The sequence below is a fragment of the Oryctolagus cuniculus genome, chromosome 3 (genome assembly GCF_051225735.1).
Source record: "Oryctolagus cuniculus isolate XC-2025 breed Fujian yellow rabbit chromosome 3, ASM5122573v1, whole genome shotgun sequence".
In the NCBI taxonomy this organism is placed as follows: domain Eukaryota; kingdom Metazoa; phylum Chordata; class Mammalia; order Lagomorpha; family Leporidae; genus Oryctolagus; species Oryctolagus cuniculus.
Window position 1 is genome coordinate 92,588,898 of NC_142869.1, and position 12,173 is coordinate 92,601,070.

General features: G+C 40.0%; 1 protein-coding gene across 3 annotated transcripts in view; it reads right to left on the minus strand.

Moving 5' to 3' along the window:
* Positions 1-1,606: 1,606 nt before the first annotated feature.
* The window catches only part of LYPD6 (LY6/PLAUR domain containing 6), a 160,309-nt gene continuing 149,742 nt past the window's right edge, over positions 1,607-12,173 (minus strand). For all 3 annotated transcript variants that reach the window (XM_070070936.2, XM_051848698.3, XM_070070933.2), the window contains 2 exons: positions 5,689-5,819; positions 1,607-4,477 (listed from right to left, as the gene is read on the minus strand). In XM_070070936.2, coding sequence (XP_069927037.2) covers positions 4,310-4,477; positions 5,689-5,819 — 299 coding nt within the window. In that variant the 3' untranslated portion in view covers positions 1,607-4,309. The remainder of the gene's footprint in view (positions 4,478-5,688; positions 5,820-12,173) is intronic.

The window sequence follows — 12,173 nt, forward strand, 5'->3', positions numbered from 1 at the left end:
GAGAGTTGGATAAGAAGTAGAGCAGCCAGAACACAAACAGGCACCCATATGGGATGCCGGCACCACAGGTGGAGGCTTAACATACTACGCCATAGTGCTGGCACTCAGTGTATGGATTTTAGGTCTCAGTTTTAAAATAACCATGAAGAATTCTCCTACATCTCATCCAATCCAGCAAGTACAGTGGAATTAATATTTGGGAAAAGTAACAGCAAGATGACAGTTATTTGCAAATGGGAGAAGCCATGGTTTTTAAAAATTAGCTTAAGAGGGAAAATACTGAAAATGGTGGCTTGATTTTAGAAACTATATTAATTTTGAAACACCAAATTATAATAGCAATTAGCAAACAGGACTGCTTTCCAGTAGATTCCAGTGGAGAGTTCTCCATGCTCAAGTTATGATGCCTCATATTCATTTTTAGTCCTGCCACAAGATCACTTTGCAATCTTAGAAGAATATCTGAATTTTGAAGGTCAAGTCCTCCCAAATACAGATGCTCAAAGCATTTTTACATATTGCACTCCTAGTAGGTAAATTAAAGGAAATTTATTGAAAACATTTGTGAATGCTCTTTAAATATGTCAAATAAAAAAGAAAAGATATGGTACTATAAAGTAGCCACATCATCATGTTTGACTTTATACATCATCATGTTTGACTTTATAGGCATACATCAGTATGCCTATATTTTGTTTGTAAATGAAGTGTTATAGATCTGTTAGGAAAAAAACTATTAATCACATTTATAAAGTCAAGTCTCCCTTTTAAACTCCCAAACTGGATTACATGTAAGTCCATGTCTTCAAAAGCAGATCTCCTGAAAGCACAGGTCACCTGCAGTGCCATTTATGGTAAATGCACAGAGTTCTTCACAGAAGCTAATGTCAAGAGCCACCTACATGTAAGTCCCACACATTAAAGACCACCAACCATATCACTGCTCCAGAACCTAACAGAGAACCTCTAACCTTGGGGAAAAGGTGTGTATACCTGAACATTTCAGAATATAGTGTGTTGACAGGTAACCAGGACCATAAACATGCTGAGGTTTTTCAAAGTCACTCTAAACATCTATAATTTTACTAAAAATAATAAATTCATTGTCTGGATAAAAATGATATTTAGTCCAAGATTTGTTTTCTGTTGCAGGAGAAACCATTAAGGGAAAATATTTTCTATTATGTATATTGTATATATGCATAAATGTGTGTGCATTGTATAAATATGTACATATAATAAATATGTATATATAAATAGAAGATATGTAAATATATAAAATATATTATAATACAAATATATATTTACACACAGTAATAATTTTTATTTCTTGATTTAACAAAGATGGTTTAGGGAAACTGTAGACATGATTGAAAAGTCTGGTAGTGTTTGCTTCAGTTTTCTGCAGCACTGATCATTGGTTTGAATCATTAGGCATGGGTGAATTCTCTTCTGTCTTTTCATGCATGTATTTCTTGCCTGTAAAACTAGAAAGTGAGCTCCTGGAAGGAAGTTCCCTGTGGTGCCAGGCCCAGTGCCTTGTACATAACCTGAGTGTATTAATCATTGACTGACATGTGCAATTGCGGGGAGGAGACTGGTGAAATACACTTAAAAGGTTTATTCATTGATTTACAAAATGTACAATATTTACAAAGTTTAGGCATTAAACAATCCCATAATGACATGTTGCTGAGGGGAGTCTAAAAATAAATATGTGGCACATAGGTTAATATACACATCGTGGATTTTTGCACTTAAAGCCATCACCAATGGTGAGATTTAATGGAAAGTTTAACGTGGTAGAAAAGTCAGACGGCTGACCAGTCCTGGACCTTCCACATGAGTGGCCCTTGCTTGTCTCCTCGAGGCTGGGAATGGTGAGCAAACCACTTTCTTTCAGGAGAATTAAACACAAGCCATTCTGACAGGCACATAGGATGCATGCAGCAGCATCTCTGTAGAGTCAGCAATAACTCCCTCAGTGGTGGATGAATCTGCACCATTGTGGACTTGATCCCTGGACATCAGCCAGGGAGACTTAGATGTGTTCACTTTCTTGTCTCATTCAAATTGCATGCAGTACTTGGAAGATGCCGGTGGAATGTGACCATGCACAAAAATGGTACTCGTTGATATGTACATCAAATTTCATTGCCTTAAAGCATCTTTAGATGCAAGATCAACTGTCTCCTCTTTCAGCAAGAGGGATGAATGAGGAAGCCATACCCCATCCCCAAAGTAAAACCATCATCCAGGGACACATGCAAATGGCATCCTGCAGAAGCAGAATTAAATCAACTTCTCATGAGTATATGGACCAATTCCAATGAAGTCAGGCCTGGAAGTTTTCCTAAGAGGGTAATTCCACCTCCCCTCCATCTTCAATCCCACCTCATCTCACATAACATATCTGAAGGAAAAAGTGTCATGCTATTGAGCTTCTTTGGGCCTCAGTACCTTCATTTGCAAAGTGTAAATACTGGTGTGTTCCTTCCAGGGTTCTTGTAGGGATTGCATGTCCTAACTTATGTAAAGTGCTTAGCATAGTGCTTGCACATAAGAGGTGCTTAATAAATGTTTTGTTTCTCTCCCTCTATCCCAATTATAGGTAATATATTGATAAGCCTACCAAACTCTGAATTAAGGTCATCTGATGCAATTTAGACTATTTTCTATTAGAGTCACCACTGTCAGTTCATAACGGTCCCTGAGGATGTGGGACAGGGAGGTGGCGGCAGGGAGTGTCTCCTTTTATTGGCTAGAGACACTTTTCTGTGCAGGACAGAGAGACCCTGATGGCACTGGCCTCTTTATCAGCCATAGCTCCACCAAGTTTCACACAGATATGCCCCACAGCCCTGCATGGAGTGGACCAACAAGCATCACTACCTGAATCCTGCTGGAACATCAACACTGAGGAAATCACGAGCAAAAATCGTGAGGAGAATACATTGCTGTTGCTCACCACATGTTAACTTTTCCCAATACTCATGCCAGTTTTATAGATTATTTTCAACAAACATACTACAAGCTCTACCACCATTGAAAAATAATTATTCTAATTTGATTGTTTCATTTGGAGTAAAGGATTTTTAGAATATATTTTAGTTTCTAGTTATGTCATATAAAAATAAATATTGTTTAAATGATTTACAAGGAAGAAGAAAACTGGAACTATGTGGGTACCAAAAATATAGGTAGGATGGCAAAAATTTCACCATCTACTTCAAAAGCAATACTTAAAAGAAACTCAAAGTTCCCATTGGGTCTCCTTACTTTTTTCACCCTAGCCTATTACATCTTCTTTTCTTATCTATCTAGAGTTCATTTTATGCAGAATCTTGTCCCTAGAGTTACCATGATTTACAAGGGAAAGGCTCTTGGACAGGGTTAACTGCAGCTGGAGAAAGGGTTGGACTGAGCCACTTACTGTATCCTTAAAATGAACCAAAACTAACCTCTACACATCTTTTAATTCTAAAGCTGTCTTTCTGTCCAGATTAGCTATGGCTAAATAGAATCTCACATCTAGTGAAAATAGCTCCATATTGCTGGGAAATCTTTGGATACCACCAACCCAGGTGGAAGCCAGGATCTCATCCAGCATACTAGGTAACAAGTCAATCTCACCAATTACATGAAGGGATAAACTTAGCTCCATTAAGTTAGGGACCATACTTCTGCCACTCCCACAAATATATTAAGCTTTTATGATAACCTTATAATCTGACACACAGAGCCAAGCGAATATGATTCCCAATTTTGATAGAAGAATGTTGGGAAGACTAAATTTCTTACTACTCTTCCAGGAACTTGATAAGGATTTCCAGGGATACAGTTGATATATTTGGGAATCAAAGTTTTAAAATTCTAAAGCCATGAGAGAATTCATGATTGTGTTTAAACAAGTGGTTCTTCACCTTTCTCCCAAAACACACACATCTGTTCATGTCCATAAATCATATCCCTAATATCTCAGAGGGTCCAGGACCTCCTGCATCTCATGCATGTATCCCAAAATTAATAACCACAGCTCTTGACAAATGCAGATTATTTCTTGGAGTGAAAACAAAGGTGTGGTATGGAACTCAGGATCTGCATTGGGGACAGGCTGACTCTGCTGAGGTCTTGGATAGACTCAAAATGACTATGCTGAAGCAATGTGTGTTTCTCATGATAAGTGGCGATGACATCTGCGAGTTGCTGGGGTCTCACACCGGCAACTAATGTCAGGGCAATGATTCATGCATGAGTGTGGACACAGAGAGCCCCAGGGATCGCAACTACACATGGTGCTGTGCAGCTGCTATAACGTGAGTCCTAACCACACCCACAAGCAGGACACTATCATGGACATGCAGTGTGAGTGCCCATTTGTCTGATTTATAGGTGACGTGGTGGCAAATGTGGCATCAGTTTCATTTCTGGGGAGTGGCAAGTTACAGATATTTCCTTCACAACAGGAAGTGCAGACCTGAAAGAAAGGAAGAAAAAAAGAAGGATGATAAGAAGGCTGCTTGGGCGGAGGCAGGGTTTTTGAGGGTAAGGCCTCATGACATGGATCCAGTGAACACTCCCTGCTACCCAGAAGAGCTGGCAATCCCACATTTAAAAGGAATAGGGATATGAATATATTGATGCTTTCTTCAAGGCCTAGTACATGGTCAATGTTGTGACTGTTTCTATTTGCACTTGAAAAGAATGTACATTTTCTGATTATTGAGGGTAAATTTCTCTATAAATTATATGTTTTACTATTTAATAAACATTGAACAAGTCTATAAAATTGAAATTTCAGCTAGACATGGTTACAATGTAAACTGCCCAGCCTAAATTTTACCTCCTACTACACGGTTCCTAAATAGTCTTTCAAACTAAGTGCAAGTAACAGATCATTTAATTCATGGTATATCTGAGAAGTGGCATGAAAATTAGACGTCTGCATTCTTAAGAGAAAGAAATCCTTATCCAGGGTATTTGGAGGAGAAATGAGAAGATGTTAAACAAAGGCCAAAGCCTGATATGTTAAGACCACATGTACAGCCAGCTCGGAAACACCAGCAGAACAGGGGCATTCTCCACAACCCCGAGTCAGGCCACTTTTCTCTGGTTCTTTATATTCTCCTTTAAGGCTGCCCCAACATTCATTTTACATAGCATGCTTCTATACACAGGCACCAGATAAGGCTTAAAGGGAGCAAATCCACAAGTAGATTATTTCGTCATTTATCAAATGGCTTGGGAGCCATTAGAGACTTTCCCCCAAACCTGCATCCAAATAAAGACATGAGCCCTCAGTTTACAAAAGCTATCAAAGCTACATTGCCTTGGCTCTCCTCAGGTGAATGAATTGTTGTTGCATCTGCAATGCTTTACCATGATGGACATAACTGTTTCCTTGCTCCTTTTCCCTATAGTACTTTATTACTTCCATCTGAGTGAGGAAAGGGTGTACAATCATTTTCAATACCCTTTTGCTGTGCTTACACAATTGATTGTGATTGTCCTGTGCTCTCCTATAAATCTGTGTTCTCTTAGAGCAACAGAAAAGGAAGCATCTTTTCATTATAGACAGTCAAAAGCTGGCCTACGTGAGCTCTACGGCTCTGCTCATGAGCGCTGGAAGACATCTGAAGTACAGGGAAGTTGACTATGCTGTGCTGTCATTTGCTTTGTTGCCCAGACCTTGTGGCCTTCATGCTCGGAGTCTCTGCAGCCAGTGGACAAGCACTCTTCCAGTGGGACACAGCGCTTTGTGACAGAGACGCTGTTCCCTGTGACTTCCATTGTATGCTGAGTGTAGCAATATCGAGTCTCTGTAAACAGAAAGAATGTGTTTTAATGAAAAGGAAATGGTAGCCCAACATGCCTAAAAAGAGAACAAGATGAATGAAAAGACATGAGTACAGGGGGTGAACATTGCCTCAACATTGATATCCAATCCCAAAGCTCTCTCTGGAGAGATTCACTCTGCCATTGTGGGAAGATAGTCTCTCTGAGAATATTGGTTGTTTTTTGTTTGTTTGTTTTGTTTTTGCCAATCAAGATCCCCACAAAGCAATACCCAGGGGTATTGCTCTTAGCTCTTTTCACAAATTTTTATTTTTAGACTAGTTGTTCAAAGGGATAATTTAGTAGGTGACAGTCATAACAAATATTGGGAAAATGAAGGGGTGAAAATGTTCAAAGAAGGCCGGCGCCACGGCTCACTAGGCTAATCCTCTGCCTTGCGGCGCCAGCACACCGGATTCTGTCCCGGTTGCCCCTCTTCCAGGCCAGCTCTCTGCTGTGGCCAGGGAGTGCAGTGGAGGATGGCCCAAGTACTTGGGTCCTGCACCCCATGGGAGACCAGGAGAAGCACTTGGTTCCTGCCATCGGATCAGCGCGGTGCGCCAGCAGCAGCGCGCCAGCCGCGGCGGCCATTGGAGGGTGAACCAACGGCAAAAGGAAGACCTTTCTCTCTGTCTCTCTCTCTCACTGTCCACTCTGCCTGTCAGAAAAAAAAGAAAAAAGAAAATGTTCAAAGAAAAGAATGTTAAAAGAAAACATTGTAGGCAGCTAACAATGCTCTTGCAGGAAATAAAAAAAAATACTACAGCAGAGACTGTGTGTGTGTGTATTTATTTGTAACAAGTATTCTCATATAAGACAGAACAATTAAAAATGGGATTCATTCCATCTAGAGAAAATGTCTATCCATCAGAAAGACGTGCTCGCCTAGGAGCATGGCTGGATGCAAAGATGCATTGTGGAAGCTCACTGACCCAACGCTGAGTGTTTCCCAAAGTGGAGGAGCTTTGCTTCCCCAGGATGACATCAGTGTCTTTCCAGCATGGCAGGTGAAGACCATGGTGGGAGTTGTTACAGGTCCCTCCATGTCTTCTGGGTCTGAGAATGGTTTTATTGGTAATTTTAAAACCAAAGAAAAAAACGATTTTATCAATGTAACTCTCTAAGGTCCCCAGGCTCTGTTCAGCTTTTTAATCCTGGGTTTTAGAAGAATGTTTCTGCTCTACTTTCACATTAAAAAAGAAAATGAATAATTCTTAAGACATGTCATGAAGCTGTTTTTCATCCATATCTTGGCCCCAGTTTTGCATGCTTTATACAGCTCGGTATTTAGTCGCTAATATGGAATTATGACCTTCCATGATATTATTTATTAGGCAATAAAAATTCCCCCCACCAGAGTCTGTCATGACTTTGGCAGCTTTTAACCAAAGTGCTATTAATATCCAAAGAAGACAGCTTAAGAATCTTAGGTCCCGGGTATGAGCTAAGACAGTCCACATGGCGACATCTTGGGAATCATGGGAATTCAGTGCACCTCCACCTGACAGAAACCTCGAACGGTCTCAGGCCTCTCAGGGCAGCAACATTTCCCCATGGTTAGGTTACTGGTGAGTGTTCTGGGCAAAGCTGTGTCAATGCTAGCGCCCAAGTGCTGGCCCCTCATTGCACTTCAGCCAGATGCTGTTGACTGGAACCAAGTGCAGGACATCTCCAGCTTGCTCAGGAGCTTTAGAAGTGAGGTAAGATCCCTTGCAGCCTATAAAAATCCTTGAAAGTTTTACAGCTGGCAATGATTCTCCCAAAGCCCTAGAATATTTCAAATTGGAGAAGTTATGTTATCTGATGAAGAGGAGGCAGTGTCTCTCCTCCGGTAGTGCTTTTTGTTCAAGCCCCTGGCAGGTTTGACAAACAAAGGCCGGCGTACTGAGAGATTTACCACATCTTCCAAGGAGGACTGGTTTACTTCTCTCGTATCAGCCTCAATAGATGGTTAGAGCCATGGTGGGTACACCTTTCCCACCCTCACCCTCACCCCAACTTCAAATGTTCTAGAAAGCAATAAAAACAGGAATGTTCTTATCTCTTGTCTCCTCTTCACACAACTAGGGGTGGCTGCCAGAGGTTTTATTGCTCCAATGTAAATCTGAGCAGATAAGATCATGCCTTTATGGACTAAGTAAATCACTACTGGGTTTCAGTTTCAAAAATTAGGTTTGTCCCCTCAAGTAGTGAATTTTCTTGCTTTAAGTAAGCCTTACAACAATTGGTGAACTTTATATAACTGTTCTTTGTCCATATTTTTCTGTCTATAGTAAACTAATTTATTAATGGGGAGCTCATTCCATTGAACAAAGTACAGGTAACAACAGAAGGAAATATGTTTTCAGGAACAAATGCAAAACCCTAGTACCTAACGAGCCAGTTCTTGCTGTTTTGCGGGGGAGAAATGAGGACAGGGATGATGCTCAGTGAGAATTGTTTCTCCTGCTTTACCAAACTCACTCCATAAAACAAACGTATGCTGAGAACCCCACCATCGCTCCCAGCAGTACAGCTCTCAGCTCTGAAGCCTCCATCTTTCCCAGGTATCCTTTCCACTTCTTATCAGATGAAACCCCCAGGTGAGTCAGGAAATGTTAATGTGCAGAAAAGTCCTGTGATTAAATAAGTTTTAGAAATTCTCAGATAAAGTTGAGCAGATTTCTTTAGTGCACAATTTATGAGAGTCTTGGATACGTATTGTGGTCTTGCAATCTCCAAGGGCAGGTTGGGGCGAGCAGGCAGAATTTCCCAAGCAGAACTCCGTGGACCACATGTAGCTTATCACTGGACTGCAGCAGTGATAAAAACAGAGTTTCTGCCACAGAGCCTTGCTCTCCCTGCATCTTGAATAATTCCTGGGTTAGTAATGAGGTTATATGAGAATCTGGCCTGCTGATAACTTCACACTAAAAGGATTTCAAAGGCCTTTATCTGAAAGATAAAAGAGATTTGAATTTCTACCAGGTTAATTTCACCCTCTGAAATCTCATATTCTGCAACTGCATGGTATTCCCAGAGGTTGTGAAACAAAGTCTTTTACTATGAAGACTCACAAGCATTCAACTAGAACCAGAAATGGAAAGAGTTTAATCAGCTACTGGAAGACGCAAAATATAATTTTCATGAATTGTGGACACACACACACACTCTATAATCTGCTTCTGAAATTTTAAAATGTTCCAAAGGTAAAATGCAAAATTTCATTTACCTGGGGATATCCAGTTTGCAGTAAAAAATTATATCTAAACAAAATATTCATAAGATAATTTGAATTAAAATAAGATATTAAAATATTTAAAGGGATGGAAAAGCTCACCAATCTGTTCTGATATTGAATAATGTATCAAATTATCACACTGTGCTCCATAAATATGTACAATTAAAATAATAATAAAAATAAGTATTTTAAAAGTAAATACTTATTTACTTTTATAGATACAGTTTATTTGACAGGTAGAAAGACACAGACAGAGATCTTCCATCTGCTAGTTCATTCCCTAAATGAGCATAATGACCAGGGCTGATCCAGGCCAACTCCATCCAGGTCTTCTATATGGGTGGCAGGGCCCAAGCACTTGTGCCATCTTTCACTCCTTCCCAGGTGCATTATCATGGAGCTGGATCACAAACAGAGTAGCTAAGATTTGAACCAGCACTCTAATATGGGATACCAAACTCATAAGCAGCAGCCTAACCCTCTGTGCCACAAAGTCAGCCCCCAAAGATGAAATTCAAATGGCACATGAAAAGATACTCTGGATCACTAGCCATCAGGGAAATGCTAAAAAAAAAAAAAACACAATGAGCTATCATTTCACCCCAGTTAAATGGCTATCACCCAAAAATCATAAAACAATAAATGCAGGTGAGGATATGAGGAAAAAGGTACCCTAATCCACTGTTAGTGGGAATGTAAACTAGTACAGCCATTTTAGATGACATTATGGAGATTCCTCAAAAATCTTAAAATAGATATGCCATATGACCCAGCAATCACATTCCTGGGAAGTTATCCAAATAAATGAAATCAGCATATGAAAGAGTACCCCCACATTTATTTCAGCTCAATTCACAATAGCTAAGATATGGAATTAACCCAGATATCCATCAACTGACGATTGGATAAAGAAAATGTTTATATATATTATATATATATAATATATATATAATATATAATATTATATATTCCATTATATATATATAATGGAATACTACTCAAACATAAAAAAGAATGGAATCCTGTCTTTCCCAAAAAAAAAAGATGCAATTGGAAATAAGCCAGTCCCAAAAAAACAACTATCATATGTTCTCTCTGACCTGTGATAACTAACAGAGTACAAAAATATGCAATGTGAGTGAAATTGACCTTTTGAGATTTCATTATTGTTTGTAGCCCTTTATCTCTACTGCTGAAGAACAGTGGTTTTTTTTTTCTTATTATTTCTTGAATTCTTTACTTAGTGGAGGGTTAAACTTATGATAATTAAATAAATTGAAAGTATGTCATTGTGCAAATTAAAAGAAAGAATAAGAAAGGAAGAAGGAGAGAGGGCAGGAGCCTGGGCAGGAGGGAGTGTAGGGTTCAAAATACTACTATCTAAATCTATATCTACTTTCTAAATCTACTATCCTAACTATATATATCTGAAATATAAGAATTTTTTTCACCTTATATAAATAGAAAAAATTGAATAAAAATAAAGTGAGACATTAACAATGAATAACTCAGAGTTGGCTTTTAACCTGTCAATTTAGATATCCACATCTCACATAGAGTACCTAGGCTCAGTACTTACCTCTGACTCCTGACTCCAGCCATTGCAGACCCTTGGAGGCAGCAGTGATGGTTTAAGTAATTGGATTCCTGCCAACCATGTGGGAAACCTGGATTACATTCTTGGCTCCCAGCTTGGGTCCCTGCCCAGCTCTGGCCATTGCAGGCATTGAGGGTGAACCAGCAGCGCTCTCTCTCTCTCTCTCTCTCTCTCTCTCTCTTTCTCTCTTTCCCTCCTCTCTTCCTCCCTACCTCCCTCTCAAATACACCAATTTTTATTTATTTTTAGATTGGCTTATTTATTTGAAAGGCATAGTTAAACAGAGACTGAGAGAGAGAGAGAGAGAGAGAGAGAGAGAGAGAGAGACAAGAAAGAGAGAGATCTATCTGCTTGTTCACTCCCCAGATGGCTGCAACAGCCAGGGATGGGCCAGGCTGAATCCAGGAGCCTGGAGCTTCCTCCAAGTCTCCCACATTAGTGCAGGGGCCCAAGCACTATGGCAATTTTACACTGCTTTCCCAGGTGCATTAGCAGGGAGCTGGATTAGAAGTAGAGCAGCTGGGACTTGAACTGGTATCTATATGGGATGCTGGTGCTGTGCCACAATGCTGGCCCCTCAAATAAACAATTGTTTAACATAACTTAAAATGCCTGACCCTTGGGTAAAAGCCTTTCTAAAAGCTCAAGTTATTCTCTGAGGCTCTGATACTCTGAGCCTCTGCTACTTGATGATAGAAAACAATTCTCCAGGTGTGAGAAAACCAACGGCAGGAAAATTTTTAATAATAATATTACAAACTATATTAATAAATAAGGGGCTTGTGGCACCTGCCTGCACAATCCCTGCCCCACCTCCTTTCAGACACTCAGCTCTTCACAGCTGCCACCTGATTGCCAGGCAATGACTATTTCTCTAAGTGTCCATGAACTCACCCTTTTCCCATGTCTGACCTTGCGGCATCTCTTTGCAGCTATGGACTCTACTAAATATAATCTCTGTGGGATTCTGTAACCTGGGACTTCAGAGTTGTGTCTTCTAGGTCATCCCCTACATATCTGTTCTCTTCTCTTCCTACACTTTCCCTGCCCTGTCAGTAGTCTCCCATGTTCTGTCTTGAACCTCTTCTCACTCGAGCGACCTCATGAAACTCTGAAGCCACATTTACAGTCTGATTCTTTCTCCCAAGCCGCAGGACCAAATTGGTATCTCCTGGATACTGCCAGAATCACTTCACCTACCATGTCTCAAACCACATACATTATTTCTCCTTTGTTTGGCTTCATGTGTGTCTATCTCAGAAAGTACCCTCTTGAGACATAGTAACTTCATCTTTCCCATGTTACTTGCACTAGAAACTCTGGAATCAGTCCAGACTTCGTTCACTAATCTGAGAATCTCCAAGTCCTCTGAAATGTCTTCATTATCCACCCAATCTTCTCTACTTCCATTTTCCGTTCCTCATCATTTCCTGTTTTCTTGTCTCTGATTCTTCTTCTTCTTCTTCTTCTTCTTCTTCTTCTTCTTCTTCTTCTTCTTCTTCTTCTTCTTCTTCTTCTTCT